Source organism: Ambystoma mexicanum, chromosome 1p, assembly GCF_040938575.1.
Source record: "Ambystoma mexicanum isolate Mex_15411 chromosome 1p, UKY_AmexF1_1, whole genome shotgun sequence".
Classification (NCBI taxonomy): domain Eukaryota; kingdom Metazoa; phylum Chordata; class Amphibia; order Caudata; family Ambystomatidae; genus Ambystoma; species Ambystoma mexicanum.
The window spans coordinates 261,051,793-261,071,660 of record NC_090921.1 but is presented as its reverse complement, the minus strand read 5'-3'; the positions used below and the strand labels follow the sequence as shown (position 1 = coordinate 261,071,660).

The following is a 19,868-nucleotide window of genomic DNA, read 5'->3' as shown; positions in this document are numbered from 1 at the left end:
GCGTATCAGAAAATATAACCCTTCCTCACAAAACTCCCGAGACGCTCTTATTACCCAGATTTAACGAGACGAGGGCCGTTAATAGTGCAATGTGTATTGGCATCAATTTGATCAGCGAGGGGGGGGGGGAAAATGATTTAATCTGTGGGTCACAGCCCTAATCGCTGACCTTTCCCTCTCCTCTCCTCTCTTCTTAGCAATCTCTCCCTCTCGAAGCCTGAAGGATGAAGCTGGAAAATGGCCTGCCCACCCCTAACGGGTCTGCCCCGGCAGAAGACGCTGCTCTGGAGTTTGTGGTTGCCACTGAAGACGACTTTGAGGAGATCCTAGCCATGTCTGAAGGCATCTATGGAGGCCTGGACTACTTGCCCAGCCGATACCACTCCTGGATCAATGAAGTTAACCGCACAGTCATCCTGGCCAAAAAGGAGGGCGAAGTGGTGAGACATGTCATAAAGGGTGTTGTGTTAGTTAAGTAATCTCCCCCACTACCTTTAGCAAGGTGCAGCAGGGGAGCCACCCTCACGGCTCCAGGGCGTGACCCCAGCAGTGGGAGGGAAGAGTGGATGTATCCACAATCTCGCCCCAAGATGGTACCATTCCTCCCCCCTCCATTTTGATGAGGCATCTTGGTGTACGTCCATGCATAATTGCAGAGCCTCTTCTTCAACAGAAACGCCAGAGAGTGGATGATCTCGGGCGGTTTCTTGCACGGAGCCGCTCCAGGCAGAACAAGGGTAATACTTGCTTCTTCCTGAGCTGTGATGTCATTTCTCTGTCATTATTGTGGGAACAATTTGACTCTTTCTGAGCTATGATGTCCTCTCTCTGTTATTGGTAGCCAATCGGCATTTATTAACATTTTGTTCTTGATGATGACTAACCATTTTTCTTCTTAATCTTTTTTTCTCCCGCATAGGTCCCTCCTCCCCTCTTTCCCTGCATCCTCGACATGGACTCTTTGATTTACTCCTACCTTTCAGTTTTCCCCTTCCCCCTCCTTTTCATCATTGATAAATTTTAAGTTCTTTCAGGTATGCCAGATGGATTTGCTTTCACAGTTTCGCTTTTAATCCCCTTCCTCGGCTCTCCCCCGCCACCCCGAACACCCTCATTGGTCTTCAGCCTGGTGAGGCAAAGATGAGGAGCCTTTCAGAAGAGCAGTAATGTGGCAGCTCCCACCCCCTCTTCCTCCGCACTGGCGGATGTGGGCGCTCTGGAGGGGATCTAGGCGGAACATGAAGCGGACTGTCTGAAAAACACCCAACTACATATCTTGTGGGGGACGTAGGGCTACAGCAGTCCTATCGCTGCAGCGGGTGGCTGGTGCCTCGGCTTGCATGGTGGTAGACGCACACACCTCTCTGTTGCCCTTAACTTGAAGGGTTTTGCCATTTATGTGTAGTGGGTCTGTCTTCTATATGCTCTAGCTCTCTACTGGTTTGTCCCAGAATGTACATGAATGCCTCCACTGCGTCCCTATATGTTTGCATTAGCTGCCTTTTAACCTTATGTGACATCTCCATCATGCAGGCATGAGATCCTTTGCGGGAGCTAAAGGAGCCAAACATTTATTGTGCTGAACTCCATTGTAATAAGTGAGAATACACATGCGCAGTAGCAATCGCGTGTCACAGTACGTGATAAAATATATTTGTGTAGTATATACCTAGTGAAATGGCTGGCAGCTAGGCCAGATGGAAGTATAGGCTGGTTTGGACCTCATGAGACTAGAAATCCCACCCATGGGTTGCGCACCGGTGCAGTACTGATATTCCCTTCTCTTGGACTTTGAGTAACCTTTTGACCATCTTGGATTTGTTTTCATACAAACCTGAGGCATTCCTGTGTTTCGCTGGAGGTCCATGTTAGAGGCCGCAGTGCAAGCTATGACTCATTTTTGCCGGCACAGTGACCACCTCCATGTTTTCATTAGTCTAGCCCCTCATCCCCACAAGAGATGGTGGGATTGAGTTCAGCATTTTACAGCAATCGAAAGGAAATATTCTGCTCATGCGCAGTCAAATTGGAGTTCAAAAGCAAATCGATGTGATCAGCAGGCGGGCTGGAAGGTGTGCTATGTTCTCTAAATCATGAGTGCGTCTTCGGACCACTGGCACCATGGGGTGTCTGATATCCCGGATGGGATATTGCTTTATCCCTCGGATTGATTTAAGTTCATGCTAGATGGGTACAGTTGTACATGTTGTGCCCTTTTACCACAATTCATGGACTTTGAAGCACATTCTGAATTTAGAAATGTTGCGGTTTTGCTGCCATCGCCATAACGCTATAAGCTGAGTGGTCACGGTAGGAAAAGGAGTACAGTAATGGTGGCACCCAGTCAAACCTGCCTGCCTGCCAACCCATCCCACACCGCCGGTGTGGCCAACTCCTGAAACTGGAGCAACGCTGGGCGAGCCATCTCCTCGGGTCAGTAGACTATTTTACTCTAGTCCGACGGACATAAAAAACAGACTTCTGCAGGTTCGGCATTGGGGTTCTGCAATACCTGCTAGTAACGGGGACATACACAGAACCTGCACAATCTGACGGAATGACAGCCTCTTTGATTTCCCAACCATCTTGAGCTAAGTTGCCTATGGGGCATATTCTTGGCCATTGGAATTTAGCAATCGTAGCTTGTCTATTAACATCCATCTCCCTTCTAGCAATGAGATGAATATCCAGTGAGTGCCATGAAGTGCATTACTGTTACCTCAACAGATAAGTGGGGAGAATGTTATACATTCTTATAATGTATATGCTTTAGCTATGGTGCTGAAGGCGGACAGCATATTGCAAGAACATTTACGTGTTCCATCGTTTCCTGAAGAGAAAGTGAAGTAAAATGTTTCACATCCTGGAGGACAGAACTGAAAAGGGTTGACCACCGCTTTACTTATTTTTATTTACGTTTTGCATTTATAGTGGCGCACAAAGCCTGTGGGCATCTAGGTGTTGCATACAGTCGATAAAGTAGAACTGTTACATACAATGTGTTCCAGTATACGGCTGTTGCTGTCAAAGGTCACAGAGCGAAGACGAGAGAAATTAGTTAAGCAAGTAGGTTTTGAGGTTTTTTTTTTCTGGATGGAGGGCTCTCCCCCCCCGGAGTGTTGGTGAGTGACTGTTCCAAAGTGTGGCCGAGCGGAGAGGGGAGCTGGAGCCACCATCTCTGTTGAGTTTGAATCTTGGTGTGCTGAGGCAGTGGTTGTAAGTGGATCATAGGGGTCTGCTGGGTACGCGTCTCTTGACATTCCGGTCGAGGTATGAAAGTGCATCGGTGGGCTATGGCGAGAATTTTGAAGGAAATCGGTCCACGGATACGGAGCCAGTAGGCGGATCTTCTTGCCTCTGGGATATGATTCTACTTGCTCAAGGTTAGGGCAGCACAGAGAACATTGTTTTGCAGGACTTGTAATTGGACAAGTTTTTCCTCAGGTGCCACAGAGTGACGCATTGCAGTAGTCCAGCTTGGACAAGACGAGGGCCTGTGTGATTATGAGACAAATTTCAGTGGAGAGTTGAGGTTTTCAGGCCGCGATGAGCTTCGTGGCATAGCCAGAAGTGGAGGTGACGTGGTCGACATGGCGTGTCACAGTGAGGAAAACTGCGCAAAGCTTGGCGAGACGGGCAGGGAATCCAATGAGCAGTAGTTTGGTTTTCTCATCGTTCAGACAGAGGCCATGCGAGGCCATCCAGATTTGGATGGTTTCATGTATGCTGTTTACTTTGGTGGTGTTTTGACTGTGGTTACTGGAGAGCGGACTAGTTAGTGTAGGTGATGCCCAGATAGTCGAGATGGTCCAAAATGGGCTTTGTTTTAGCTCTGTGCTCTTTTTGGAGCTTTGAGATTATAACATGTTGGTCTGCAAAGGGGTATGTTGCTTGAACATTTTCAAGATGGAAGAAGAGCCTTGGCTGTTGACTGCTAATACACGATGAAGCTAGCTTTCAAGTTGATGCGGGATTTCACCAGAAACAAGTGCAATCTTGGTAATGCAGTGGGGTGTGCTGGAATTGGCAAACATGCAGCTTTCTGCACCCTCTGAAAACTGCGGATACCGAGGCAAGCCAATGAACACACTGTTGGCATAATCCAAGTGGGGCGTGATTAAGGGATTACCCCAAGACTTCACAAGAAATGGTTGAGCATCGTGCATTTCTTCTATGCTGTATTTGTGATTGCATTACAATTGCATGCATGCAGGGTGCATGTGAAAGGCATCAGACAGTACTCCGTGATGGGTGAAAGAACAATGCCTGTCCTCAAGTTGGACCTTAGAACATGGGCTTCAATGCAACAAGAAGCCAATCTGCTTGCGTGTCCTTTACGTGCCCCTGCCTGCTTTCCCTGATGCCCCATGCACTTGGGTGTCCTTCAGTGGCCTTTCAAGTCTTGCTCGATTTTTGAGTGTAGGCGCAATGTTTGGGGCAATGCCCACACGCTCTGCAGGGCCATAGGGAATTCTCGATTTGATCCGATTTTACCAACTGTGGTATTTCTGGTCTCACCCTCGAATCTGTGAACGGGAGCAGATGGTAGCAATGTATAGGAAGAGTTTTTACCACTTATTGGATTACTCTTAATGAGGGCTTAAATGTCTCTGGTCGGTTCACAAGTGGAGTATAGCAGCGCATTTTCAAATAGGAATTTCCATCAATGGAACATCTGCTAGTTGGCACGACCAGATCTACCCTCGGATGCAAAAACACTGTATATTTTGTGCTCGTCTTGAGAAAAGGGTCTTCCTTGATCTTATGACTCAAAGGTTTGCTTGTGTGAAACACGCACATGGCCTTACCAGTTCTCGTATGCCTTTGCAAACTCCTGTCTCTGAAAAGTAAATCCAGAGGTGTAGTCCAACCACATGCCATGTTCCTTCTGTATATTTATTCATTGAGGAAAGCCAATGAAGGAAACGCACATTCACACAGGACAACTCATGATGATAGCAGCCCTGCTTAAGGGAGATGGCATGGAAGAATTGGACTACAATATGGGTCTATGGAGAAGAACCGGGTGCTTGGCCAGGGGTAGTCTAGCCGGTGGGGCAGAGTGTAGAACAAGCCCAGAGCACCACAAACCAGTCTGTCATGAGCAGCAGTTAATTCGGGGAACTCGGAGCCAGCTCAGAACGGGGGTGGGAGTGGAATGGTGGGGTGGCGTGCGAAACCACAGAAGAGTGACGCAGCAATGGTTAAGTCTCTTACTACATACTCCGGAGTGGTGCAGCCTAAAGCCATCCTGCTTGGTGTCACAGCGCAGAATGTCCAGGCAAATAGCGGGTGGTGCCCTTATCCAACCAGCCTTCGCATGGCCACCTGAGCAAGGATGCCAAAGCCACCACGAAAAGAGTTTGGTGGAGCTCGGCCATGGGGGGTGGAGGGGCTCCTCCAGTGCACTAGCCATCTTTCCTGCTGAGGCTGCTGGGAAACGAACAGGATGTTGAGGCGGGCTCCATGGCAGTGTGATGCCCGGCAGCTGGGAAGGCCGTGCCCCCAGTGGGTCACCTTGGCTGATGTACTGTAAAGAAGACTTCCGGAGGGCCAGGGGTCTTCTTTACCTTCCTCTCTACATCCGGGATTGCTCAGCCCGAACCACGTGGGGAAGGCTCCTCCAATGCAGCTTCGACTTTCTGGCAGCACAATAGTGTGCTAATTCCAGACCTAATTTCATACTAAGGTATGGCCTATTGTAGCACAAGGCCATTTCACATTCCTGTTAGGAGGCAAAGAAAACTTGAACCGGTGGAAGAAACTTTAATTTCCACATCTGCAGCTGGCGCAATCATCTTCCCTTGTATGTGTACGGGATTCAAAAGCACACAAACACTTAAAGGTCTCAAGGTGCGGCACAGGAACAATGGACTCATTACAAGTTTGGCAGTGCGGGAAAGAAGTGGCAGTAATTCCGTTGCCGCCACTTTTCCCACACCGGCAAATTAATTTTTTTGGTGGACTTACCGCTAGCGGAATTGCTGCATGATCTATCCGTGGAATTTCAGAGTCCAAGTGGCAGATTCGCTAGTAGCTGGTTGCTGGAGGTACATCCTCCAAAAACCATCGGATTTACCTCGCAGAAATTCTGGCGGTGGTACATCCACCAAAAAATCTCTATGGAGTCCTATGGACTCCACAAATGGGCAATTACGACCACTTGGATTCCCGTGATAACCCCACTGGACCTAGCGGCGGTAATGGTAATTCTGCTTGACCGTATTTCAATGGATTTACTATCGAAATACAGGAAAACTTGTAAGGAGGCCCAGTGTTGCTAAAATAGACAAGTTTGTCTCATCAGCCCGTGGATTATATCACCTGAGGCAGAAAGAGCACCCAGCAAAATGTTCCGCGTAGACCAACCAGGCATCTTATGAACACGTGGTGTGAAATTCCTGCTCAGTTCTGTCAGTCTGTTGAACACACATTTAGGGTTCTGCCTGGCGCCCCTTCCACAGAAGCAGGTAACTTTAGCACAAGGAGAGTGTTTGAAAACGGGTTGTAAACACAGGGCGCTGCACTCAATTGAGAACAAGGTCACTTGCCAACTTGGACAATTTGAAGAATGTACGCACAAATCTGGGAGGTGGAGTTTTACAGTAAATAGCTGGGAGGTGTCATTTTATGGCAGCACAAGGCTGGGAGGTGTCTGCTTATGGCAGCACAAGGCTGGGAGGTGTCTGCTTATGGCAGAACAAGGCTGGGAGGTGTCTGCTTATGGCAGCACAAGGCTTGAAGGTTTTGAAGTGAGCCTCACAAGACTTGGAGGGTTTGGAGGATACACAGAAACTGGGGAGGGGGCTCTCCACCCGTGTTGGTTCCACCTTAGTAGAAAACACTACAGTTAATGACTTTTTTTTGTTGAAGAAGGGTCATAAATGTTCTTCCGTCTTCTTGTCTGTGTACACCATCTTCATTTGTGTGGCTATTTCACCATGAATACTTCAGTGGCAGAAACAGGAGCCAGATACTTCATCAGGCCAATCTCTGACATCCAGTGGAGCTTAGTGTTTCCCCCACGTTGACATCCGGCAACATTATACTTTAGTGGGACTTCCCACGCTGCATCCACAGCATTGGAAGAGCTACTACGGTACAGTGTTTCCCCTGACGAAGGACGTTTGTCCAAAATGCATTGGCTACTGTTTCTGCCACTCAAGTATTCATGGTAAATTAACCATAGCGTTTGCTATTGAAATGGAGTGAACACTTGTGGACCACCCCTCTTCCCCAGTTTTCTGTGTATTGTCTGTTCCCTGAAGGGTGCAATTCAGGTTCTTTGGTGACCGCCAAATAATGATATCAATTAGAAGTATTTTTGTAGCACTGGTTTAAGGTTGTGCCTACCTCATATTAAACAAATTAGGTTTTGGAGTTGGGCCAGCACTAGACTGGCAGGCTTTCTACTACGACAGAACAAGCCTGGATGGTTTTGAGGTTTGACGGCACAAGTCTGGGTGCTTTAGCAATATGTAGGCTTTGGAGTGTGCAGCACACGGCTGGGTGGTTTTGGAATTGGTAAGGACAAGGCAGAGAGGTTTTGGAGTGTAAGGCACACCAATGGGAGGTTTTGGACTATGACAGTATGAGGCTAGGAGGTTGTGGGGTTTGATTTTGGAAAATGTAAGCACACCGATGGGAGGCTTTGGAGGAGGGGCAGACATGGCTGGCAGGGTTTGGGGTATGGGCACACAAGGCTGGGAGGTAGGAGTTTTGCTGCACAAGTCTGGGGGGGTTTTAAAGTATGGCCTCACATTGGGAGTATGGATGCATTTTAGAGTACAGCCAGTGCAAGGATGGGAAGTTTTGGAGTATTGACACACTAGACAGGCAGAATTTGGAGTAGGACTGCATAAAGCTGTGAGGTCTTGGAGTAGCACGAGGCTGGAAGGTTTTGGAGTAGGCCCAGCACTAGGATGGTAGGGTTTGGAGTATGTAAGCACATGGCTTTGAGGTTTTGGAGTTTGACAGCACGAGGCTGGGAAGTTTTAGAGTGGCTACCAAAAGGTCGAGAAGTTTTGGAGACTGACTGCAGATGCAGAGAGGTTTTGGAGGATAGCAGCTCTTAGGAGATATTTATGCGGCAACCATCAGTGCAGGGCATTCTTTTTCTCCCACAATCAATAGTGCCACACCAATATTCGTTTTAAGTTCAATCTAGCCCTTTCTGTGATTCATATCGTACCACGTAGATCCATCACCCATTAACTAGGTAATGCAAGAACCAAGCCGGCATATAGAAAGATTATAGATATATTAATAAGAACATTCATATTTGTTCAGAATCACACCAACTCACTCCGTGGCCCAAATGATTTTCTTTCCAAACAATTAGTTTTCTTTTTACATAATTTGAAAACACTATTCGGTTCAGGATAAAACAAACCAGACTCTTTAACCCCACAACGTGTACAGCCAAAACACTTTGCATGGGGTTCACTTTTAATAACATGTGGCACCTTGAAACATGACAAGATCGTAACCTTGGCACTCTACTTTGTAAGAAGTTGACTTTAAATGATATGCAACACTTTTCTATTTGCGAAAATAATTTCACACATGCAGCGCTTTGTATTTTTAATTTCCCTGAGCATTAGGCAATGCTTGCGATGTTGGAGTACAATAGACTTTTAAAAGAACTTATATATATAAATATACCTTCCTTCACCAGAATGCAATGAAAAATCAGGAGTCACTTTCTCACTCTCTGCAGAGAGTATGCTTTTCCCCTCAAGGACTTCACTTTATTTAATTTGCAAAACGCTTTTTCTGTACCAGCAAAAAACCCAGCTATTCAGTAGACATTCAGCAACCCTCTGCTTTAAGGCAGGGTCTGAGACATGGAGAAAAGTTGGGGAAATTATTTTTTTTATGTACCGCTCTATTTAGGGTATTTTGGGGTTGACCGTGAGAAAATGAGTCCCCAATTACTTTAACAATCTGTTTTCTATTCACACTGTAAGGGATGTTGTGAGTTCTAATTTCAACAAAATCACCCCACGTTAGTTGGCTATAGGAGAGTTAATAAATGTATTAATTAATTAAAAATACTAAGCATCTACTTTATCTGCCCATCCAATCAATAATAGATTCAATCAAACAGATCCTCACAAGACATGGCTTGGCTGGACAAATACACTTCTATTAAATATCGCTTGGTTTCATCTCATAGTGAAAAGTCCTCTGGGTTAGAGGCCTCTCCAGGTCCAATCAAGAATGGCCTTCAGATTAACCCCTTTTTGATTTTTGCCTCTCCTTTTATAGATTCCCAGACAGAGGTTAGTCTTTTCCAGGTCTCATCCAGCAATTTTGGTCAGCATTTCTAACTTGTATGATGTCGGGCAAATCTCCCCTAGTCCCACTGTAAGACATCTTAGAAACCCATAATCAAAACCCCAATTATTAAAATGAGGATTTTCCAGTTTATTGGCACTTGGGATTGGGCCATTATTCTCCATCCCCTTAACCCAGGCCTAACCTCTTTTTTCTTTTTTTTTAATGAAATTGCTATCTTCATTTACCAAGCCTAGATTTGGGGAGCGACCAATCCAACCCCTTGAATTTCCATTTCCACACATTTCATTTTTTGCACTTTAAAATTGACAACAATTTTCTCCAATTTTTAAATAAACCTAACCATATTCCAAGATGAAAGTAGAGCCTGGGCCATTGACAGTCGATGTACCATGCAAATAATGTTAAAGTTGATGCAGGATTTCACCAGAAATGCAATGATGGTAATGCAGTGAGATATGCTGTAATTGACGAAGCTGCAGTTTTTTGAACCCTCTGAAAACTGGAGATACCGAGATCTTCTTATCATGCCAGACTTAATAATATGAGTCCTTTGACTGCACAAGGTTGCAGGCTGAATGAGGATTTTCCCTTATTTATTCAATAATTATAACTGTTATCAACCCAAGAGTTCCTGTAGAGATATCTAATTTAATAATCTATCATCTCCCAGAATCTCTGCTTCGTCTCCTTTTAGCTTGTAGCTTGGGTTCCCAAGGTCAAATTATGAGGGGCGTTGTGGCACAAGGGAGGCCTTTTTTATAATACGCTTTACAGTGATATTTATACCATTATTGTGCAATTTACGTTGCCTGAGAAAATGAACAAAGTATGATCCTGCATACACTCAAATGCAATTACTGACATACTGATTTTACTTTCAATTTCACATTACGTTTCTCTTCTTAAAACTGAACATGTGATCTGTCCTTTTTGTTGCTTCTGTCTACAACTAATCCATTAACATTCTTTTTGTCAGGGCTTGTGGATCATCTTTGACTTATATTTGAGAGCAGGCCCCAACCCATCATAAATTCCTTCTTGGTCATTGCTGTTGTTTCAAAAGATGTTTTAGATGGATATAAGATAGGGGCGACAGTCACTAGTGTTCAGTTCTAGTGTTCAGAAACTGAAGCCATTTCTCCTTAACAAAAACTGATGCCATTTCTCCTAAAAGGAAACTGATGCCAATTCTCCTGAACAGAAACTGGCGATTTTACATGTGACCATTTCTTCTACGCATGAGGCCTTATGATTGACCTCAAATCGTATGCAGATTTCTCCTGTGCCTTGCCATCAATGTTCATCTTTAAATTATACTTTACATTAAACCGGACCAGGCACTGGATTTTTACTGCTAAACAGTTCCTTTAAATCCCAGATGCAAATGTCTTTATTTGTCTATGCTGCTCTCTTTTTCGTAAAAAGAGCCGCTCCTGTTTCATACTGTAATGAAATATAGGCCTCTGATTTTGGTTCTTTGTCATTCAAACATATGGCACAATTAATGTTTGTCACCCATCTCGCAGTTTTTTTCAAAACAGTTCTGACAAGTCCCCCTTTCCTTTAATATATATATCTTTAATTTTACTTCTGCAGCAAACATTTTCCATGTTTATTTCTACAGCTGAAGTGCATACATTTTCCTGGTCTTTCTTTTGGCAAAAGTACGCCTTGGGGCCTCAGTCACTTGTATTCTGAAGTAGGTCTTTAATTTTGGTCTTGTTTCCATCGCATGCAGGGACCATTTTATGCTCTTTATTTTCAATGTAACCAGCCTATGATGTCTGGCAGTTACGAGTGAAATGCTGCCCTTTTGTCTGTCAGCCCCCAGTGTCTTTTCCAATTATCAAAAGGATTTCTGCACTGTTTGGCCCAACTTGGCTAGAGGCCGTTCATTTGATCCTGGGGCTGACTTTAAACCCCACAGAGCACAAGCCTGGGAAACTTTGGAGTGTGGTCTCAAAAATGGTGAGAGGGTTTGGAGTTTGAAAACACAAGGCTGGGAGGTTTGGAGTATGCAGCAAAACTGGCTGGGAGGTATTGGAGTTTGACATACGGCTCGTAGGTTTTGGAGTAGGGCTTCTCGAGGCTGGGAGGTTTTGTTGTGGCTTTACAAGGTTGGTGGATTTTGGAGTATGGCAGCCAAAGACTGGAAGGATTTTGAGTCGGGCTCCAAAAGACTGAGGATTTTTGGCATCACACACTGATGCTCAGAAGTTGTCTAGCAACACAGCATAAGTGTAGGAGGTTAATCGGGACAACCCAAGACTGCCTATTGCTCTTCTGGTGTTCAGGGATCCCCAGGAGGTTTGGTTTCATGTCCCTGACTTCCTCGTTTCTTCATGGTCTGGGTGCTCTAGCATCAGCATTTTAGATCGCCGCAGTAGCACTTCCAACCCCAAACTCTTCTAAGTAAAAGGAAGCAGTGCCTGGTTACATTTAGCTATTGCCCACCAACGCCACGTAAATTCACCCACCGCATGACAGATAAACCACCATTGGAAGACAGCCATGCAGAGCGACACAACGCCCCAGACATAGAGAAGCCAAGCATGTGTGGATTAATTATCAAACTTAAAACACTTTGGAAATATTTTATGCACACCATAGAATTTGTAAAACAAATTATGCCATGTAAAATGTATTCCAGAATATCAAGTCTAACCTATTTATCAGTTATTTGTACAATTAAAAGATATCACACTACATTTATAATTTCAGTCCCTCTTAAGTCACAAAAAATGCCCATGTTCAAGTTTAGTGCACCTTCCATACCCCTAAATAAATTAGAGTTACACCTAATTGCGGTTTCTTGCCTGTGGACTTATTTCTTGGACATTAATTAAATGTCTTCTATAAGTGTGCTCCCTCAAGGCAGGTAACGGGTTGGCCGAAAGGACTCACAACAACTGTCATTCCACCCTCATCATGCACATGTCACATTTCAGATAGATCTGTTCAAAGTCGGAAGTATTTTCTGCCTAATACCCGGCGATTTCTAAAATGTGCAATTGACGCATTTGGCACCGATGGCAAGTCCTCTCAATAGGGCATCTGTTGAAAAGGGTGCCTATGACACTTCTCACTGGTCCAATACAGAAGGACAGAGGTCATTCACAAAACTGTTTTGTAGTATGCAAGGGAAAAAGGAACGCATCTAGAAGACCCCTTTTACATTTCCTTTCCTTCAGTGAATCACACGGGACCAGCTTCATATGAACCCTCCCTTTATTCTCCCTTCACGTAACTAACTTGTTTCTCCTCCTCCTCTCTTGTCTCCCAGTGTCCTTGGCTTCCTTTCTTTCCCTTAAGGTGAGTCCCCCTTAAGGTGGACCGGTCCTGTTCACCCTACAATAGGGCCGATAAAAAGGGCTTCAGAGAGCTATGCAAGGTTCATAAGTGACAAAAATTGTACTTTCTAGTTTCTCTCCCTGCCACTGACGGTGAGTTTCTAGAGCAGGGGTCTGCAACCTATGGCTCGTCAAATGTTTTAGACTAAAGCTCACATCAGCCCTAACTGGCATAATCTCATAGGAGTTGTAATCTAACAGATCAGGCAGACCGCAGGATGGAGACCCCCTGGTTAATATGTTACAGGCTACTTGAACAGCTATACCCCTCTCTTGAACTCGTTCATATCAAGTAAGCACCGCACTTATTGATGAGAAGCGAGTGGCCGCTGAAGCTCTGAGCAGATCCTTATGCTTCTGTGTCGTCCACTACAGTCGGCCGCAGTCAAATGGAAGATGCGAAGAGCCTAGCGGGCGACCTGCCGAGACACAGCAAGGAACCTGGGGCTAACACTAACACTGCTCATCTGAAACTCTGCAATCAGTGACGTACCTTGTTAAGCATTCCTCTCCAGCTGGCCACCCTGGGCCATTCCCTTCAGACTCCTGCCAGGTGACCCAATCATCACTGGTTCCCTTTTGTTACTGGGGTAATAGTAACTTAATATAGCAGCGCTAATAAGATATTTGCTCCTGTGAAAAAAACAGCAAATCTCAACCCTACCTCGGTTACACTCATTTGGCAGATGTGGGATTTACTCCACAGCGCCGAATTTCTGAGTTATGTTGACTTGACCTTGCTGACCCACAAAGCCATCGCAGACATGACAGGACACAGATGATAAGCAGTGCCTGTGGCTGTACTGTTAACAAAGGTGCAGTCATTACTTGTTTAAAGCCTATCATTTTTAGCAACTGCACTTTTCTTATGCATACATTTTTAGGCAATTGTGATTGGATGTTGACCATTGCGTGTCGGGGGGACTGTTTAGAAGGGTAAGACGGGTCAGGAGACAACTCATCCTCACAGCAGTGCCTAGTTTCTGACCTGGAGGGGAGTGAACTGAATTTACCATTGGAGCTGCACCAAAGGAGTCTCACTAGAATGTGTAAAGACGTTAGGTGTCCTAAACACCACATTTAGTCAAGAATGCCCACAGAAAGAATGTGACTCACAAAATAAAGCAACTTTTTGAAGCTTGGTTTATAGCCCTGAGGTCTACTAGTTTAAAAGGAAAAGAAAACTCCAACTGCAGAGAGACTCCGACTTAAATGGGGCTCTACTGCAAGGCAGCTGGAGGTGCACAATGAACTAACCGCTGACCAAGTCAAGCACACACCACATCTGACCAGAATAAATAGAAAAGCACATTTTGAGAACACCCCCACAAAAGTAAGTTTCCCTCTCACCACAGTCTCTGAAGTTAGCACATCTCCCAACTTTTGAAAGGTTAGGCCCCCCTAAAGTTCTAGCCTAGTTGCACACCTGCTTCTCTACAATGGTGCAATGAAATGACAAAGGTAAACAAGCAGAACAAAACATTCAGACGTGATCCAGGCTGCCTACGAGACGGCGACAGACTGGCACTCATACAAGCAGGCACAGATACACAGGCACATGCTGAACGACACATTGACAGACATTGACGCACATGGGCACACCGCCAGATACAAACACCACAACGGCCACATAGCAAAACAAATCACATCCAGATGCCGATTGACGGCACCTCAGAAACGTTGAAGCACTGCATGTGGATATGGCACCCAAAAAACTGAAAGACGCCCAGAGGTCCACACACACACACACACACACACACACACACACACAACCACTCAACAACATGCCTACATACATGCACACATTGACAATCAGACATAGACACAAAAACAGGCACACGCGGTGACGGCCATCCTTTCACACCCCCCCCCCCCACCCCCAAACACTCTTATATACAGAGCTAGAGCTACACAATCACACACACAGATGTAGGTGAACAGAGGATAGCACAGGGCCAACATGTTGGTCTTGGAAGCAAGACCACACAGAGCAACAGAGGTTTGAATCCCCAATCTGCACTAGAAACGTCCTTTTATTCAGCATTGCTCTTCAAAACTACTAGCCGCGTAGGGAAGTGACTCATCCCACATTAGCAGAAAAGTGGCCCAATTTGACCCAAAACTCTGCCCCACACTAGCGTTTTGCATTTTTGGTTTGGTCATTGCCCTATTGCCCTATAGGCCAGTCCGACCCTACCTCCTTCAAAAATCACGGTACTGCGTCCTCTCATGAAACCTATCATGGCTGAGATAAAAAGTTTAAAGACAGGATGGAAGAGTAACACGGATTAGGGGGAGAACCAAAGTATGGATGCAAAACCAGCTTGCTACATGGTTGTGGGAAGGTAAAGACTGGCATGGAGCAGGAAACGGAAGAGAGACTGGTGTCCAGACATCTGTATAAAAGAACAAGCCTACACAGGAGCATGCAACTCCAACTTTGTGTGGGCCTTGGATAAGCCTTTGCCAGGCACTGCCATAAGGGTCTGAGCATCTGGGTATAGGACAGAAGTGCCTGTCCAATGCCTATCCACAAGCCAAAACTGCTGGTATTACTTCACATGTGAGGAGAGAGTTACTGCATATAAATCAAGGGGACAAAGGCCTTCTTGGTTTAGACATTTGTACTAGATAAGTAGTACGTTTATATCTGCAATTAAGCCATTAACTCACATGAGACCTTTCAATGACCAAAATAACACTGGCAGGTTCTTCACAGAACAAAGTTTGATGTTACTGCTTGATGGGCCTATCCCAAAGAGATCACGGGTATATGATTTAGTTAAAATTGTTAAGAAGTGGGAGGGGATGGTCGCAGGAATTAATAGGGCCAGGTGTGGTCAACAGGTGAGTAAATAACTCAACAACACCTATAGGCTGTGTGTCTATTCTCTTTGTCATCTCACTTCCACCTTCACTTCCCATAACAATAGGTTTGGCTGAAAGTCAGAGCTTTCAGCGCCACCTAGTAACCAAAACAAAAAATACTAGGGATTCATCAATTGGAATACACGTTCTACTCCAATGGAAAACGAAGCTCTTTGAAAGTAAAGTGATGTGAGTCCTTTGTGTTGGTGGGGATTGAATTAAAGATGCTACACGGATCGTTTAAATGGAAGATTTGCTAGTGGGTACTTTAACCTTAGTGCACAAAGATAGGACATACACTAAAGAGGGCCAAATAGCACTGGGAATGGCAACAATTCAAAAACTTGAGCCACATCAAAGATAACGAGCATGTTCTATTTAAGTAAGTGTAAGTGACTTTGATAACAGGAAGCAGCAGACAGACAGACAGGGCCGAGTTCAGTGTGCTGTTTGGGGGAATAGTGGGATACCTTGAATGAGCAGCACCATATAATGCAGAGCAGACACAGGGAATGGGAAGGGATGTGCTGTGACTAGCACATGAACAGGGCATATGCAGGCAGGAACCAGCTGGCACAGTAAATGCCCAGTCTAGCTGGCATGGGAAATGGGTGGAAACCAACCGTGCTCCGCTGTCGCCAGCCATGGCAGAAATGCGAGCTATAGAAGAATGTCAAACTCTCAGGGTTGGCAAGGTAGAACAAAGCCGAGGAACTGGAAATTGCTAGCTCTAAAGAGCAGGCATTCAGAATGTGTAGTTACCTAATCAGCACAGGAACAGTAGTAGACAGGGCACCGGCTTCACCCAGATCCACATGTATGTAGTTCAGCCAGGCTTCTAGCTCCTGACCACTTAGGACCAGGAGGAGCGCAGATGCAAAAAGCATTTATTCGTCAGGCCTGGGTATATGTGGTGGTCACAAAGGCACACACTCGCTGTGTGGTGAATGCCACCCAAGTGCCACTCGGCCACAGGTGTTCTAGTGGGACCCCCTACAATAGATCTGGGCGAACTGACAAAGGCCAGGGAATGGAAGTCCAGGTAATTCTGGGGATTAAGACATTGGTAAATATATACCTCAGTTAATCAGGTGGGAAACCTACTTTTCACGTGATCCTAGTTCCATACAAGTCGCAAGGCAGAGTTGCCTATTGCTTAAAGCATGGATTTATAACCAGCATCTCGTCTCCCTGTCCATATGTGGACGATAACTTCTCACCATAATCATCATGAAACAGTTACCTCCTGCTTCCACCTCAGTGAGGTACACACCTCCTTATCCAGCCCTTATGACCACTATGCATGCTCCCTCCACAGCTATAAGGGTAATGCTTTGTGTCCTGTTAGGCCCATGACCTTTACCTCCCAAGCTCATGGTAGTAATTAGGCCTCCGATCTACCCATGTGTTGACCTTCTTTGCAATTCTACCCCTTAGCATCATCTTACTTTCTCGTTCTGTCCCTGCAGGGCAAAGGCTCTAGCCTACCACTTGATCCCAGTCCCATTCCAGCCACAGACCCCATAAGACAAGGTCCCTCTCCTATCTATGGAGGTGATTGCCTTTCCCTCTTCTCAAATCTCATGCCATGATTATCTTTGCCCATCATGCCCATGTCATTATGTCCTCCTTCCCGCCCGTCCCCCCTAAATAAGGGCACTTCCTCTAACCTCATATGGCCAAATCGTGCCCTTTACAATTTCTTTATACCCCCACCCTGTCGCATGAATATTCAAGGGGTAGAAGTTATCCAAGGTCACCTCTGCCACCTACCATGGGATGGGTTAATAGTTGGGTTAATAGTTGGAAGCCCAGTCATTAATGCCATCTCACCTTGCACGGATCACTGGGACCGTGATCTGTATGTTGTCCTTTTTCATTTCTGGGGGGAGAGATGGGTGGGGGAGGCACAAGCGTTTCAGAAAGAATAACGTGAGTGCAGCGTCTTTAATTCCACGCAGGGCAGACGTTTCTCTGAGCCAGAGGAGCTGTTGAGCTACTACCACTGTCGGTGAGAGATGTGCCAGCAGAACAATCCGGTAAATGATCAGAACGTATTCATGAAAAACTCATATCACCCGTTGCAATGTACAAGGGTGGCCAGAACTGCAGCCTGTTCGGAGAGACAGTACTTCTGGAAACAAACCTTCAAGGAGCCTTGAGAACACACCTGACCATCAAGAAGGAGGTGTCGGGTGGGTTCCCCGAAGGTTCAGAGAATGGTTGAGAAATCTGTAATTCATTCAAATAAATGGCAAATTCAATGTGCTGGTAAATTCTTCAATTAAGGGTGGGAAAATCCTCAACTTTGTGGGACATAGCAGGTTGAGGGCAAGGGAGACTGCGGTCTGGGCCAAAAGCAAGGAGAGGAGGAATGGTGTTGTGACGCTGTGAGCGCTCCAGTATAAGATATAATGCTAGAGTAACAAGGTGCGAGTGGTCGACCTACTGTCTGTGTGACAGAAAGACCACTCCAGTCTTACATGAGTTAAAGTGAGAACAATCCAGTGTCAAATGGGCTATTGCTCTGGCAGTGCAACCGCTCCAGTGAGGCACAGGGGTGGACTGGCCTATAGGGAACTCTGGGGATTTCCCAGTAGGCCTCTGCACACTGGGCCTCTTGTGTCTAAATGTTCTCATAGGAAAGGGTTGGGCTTGCTGAAAATGTGCAATATGGGGCCACTTTGAATATTATTTTCAGGGCTTCTTTTGGTTCCCAGCCTACCCATGGTTAACCATACCATCCGAGTGATTGCAAGGGTGGCCCCTGTGTTAGATTAACTTACTACAAACAGTGGGAGTGCTCAAAGTAAACAGTCTGTAGCAGAAAGAGCACTCTAATATTGGGTACACAACTGGGTAACAGTGAGAGCACTCCAGCCTTGGACATAACCGTGTACCGCTGACAGCTCTCCAATGCTAGGCACACGAACAGTAGAACAGGGGGCGTACTCTAATGTTAATTGGAAAAATAGGTGATCGCATTGGATGCACCCATGTCAATCTTCAGAGTGTTTAAGTGTGTAACATTTGGAGCACTCCACATTTGAACATATTACTAACTGGGTAATAATGAACATACTCCACTTTAATATACACAAACGGTAACTGAACTTTTAACAGGGGTTTACACATCCTCATGTAATGGTACAAACCTACACTTATTTAATTGGATGAGAAAACAAACAGTCACTTTAAATCATTGGAGCATCTGAAAATAGAAGTAGGGGTTTGCCTCCACCTTCCTCATATACACGCTGCAACCTGAGATGGGGGACCTCTCTGCACAAGGCGCCTTTAGGTGGGAGAAACGCCTGCACGTCCCTCACACATGCAATGCATTCGAGAACAATCAACTTGCCTCAACTTCCTCTCTAGCCAAGCCTGCTGAGACTAGGGGGCGTGTCTCCACATTCCCTCACACACAGAACCCACCCTGAGGCAGGGAATAGCCTGCATCTCCCTTCATTCACAGAATACATCTAATGATTCAGGATATGCCTACATAACACATGCTGCGATTGGGGGGGATATGCCGCCCTCATCCTGCATGCACAGAATAGACCGTGGGGCTGTGCCTCCCACTACCCTCGGAGACCGAACACATGCTGAGTTTGAGGAGGTGTGTCGCACACAGAACATATCCTGATCTGGCCTTACACAGAATCCATCCCAGAATGGGGAACTTGCATTGATCCCTACTCGCACACAAATGCAGACTGAAAACATGGGGATGTGAAAAGAAAAAACTCCTTCTCCAACACACGCACCCCACCCCATCCCCCTTGGGTTGGCGGATGTGTTATCACCCTCCTAACACATGGAATGAATCCAGGAAATGGGGCTGTGCCTTTCCCTATCCTCACACATACAATCCCTTCAAATTAGAGCTGTGCCTCATTCACACTTTACACACACGAATGCGTGGGGTGTATCCACCTCCTCTCACAGAGAGAACACATCCTGTTATTAGTGGGCATATGTACACCTGCCCTTCCACACAGAATACACTCTGAGGTTAGAGGACATTTCTTCACCTTCTATTAAACACAGAATACACCCTAATAGAGGGGGAAGTTCCCATATTTACCCTCACTCAAAAAATGCCAACTGGGAAGGAGACCATACCCCCACTTCCCTTCACACACAGAATGAAACATGGGATCGAAATGCACCTCTGCCTCTCCTCACATGGAATGCATCCTGGGAATACATCCTGGGATGTGCTTCGCCCTCTCCTCAAACACAGGACACAACCTGGGACGGGGATGCACCTCTACCTCTCCTCACTTGGAATGCATCCTGGGGTGTTCTCTCCTTCCCCTCACATACGGGACACAACCTGGG

General features: G+C 45.8%; 1 protein-coding gene across 5 annotated transcripts in view; it reads left to right on the top strand.

Annotated features, from left to right (window-relative positions):
• NAT16 (N-acetyltransferase 16 (putative)) overlaps window positions 1-19,868 on the top strand; it is a 168,456-nt gene that overhangs the window by 91,030 nt on the left and 57,558 nt on the right. Inside the window, exons 2-3 of one of the 5 annotated variants that reach the window (XM_069646565.1) lie at window positions 198-440; window positions 17,483-17,560. In XM_069646565.1, the coding sequence (XP_069502666.1) occupies window positions 17,540-17,560 (21 nt within the window). In that variant the 5' untranslated portion in view covers window positions 198-440; window positions 17,483-17,539. The other 4 variants (XM_069646566.1, XM_069646555.1, XM_069646560.1 and 1 more) reach the window with 4 other exon arrangements.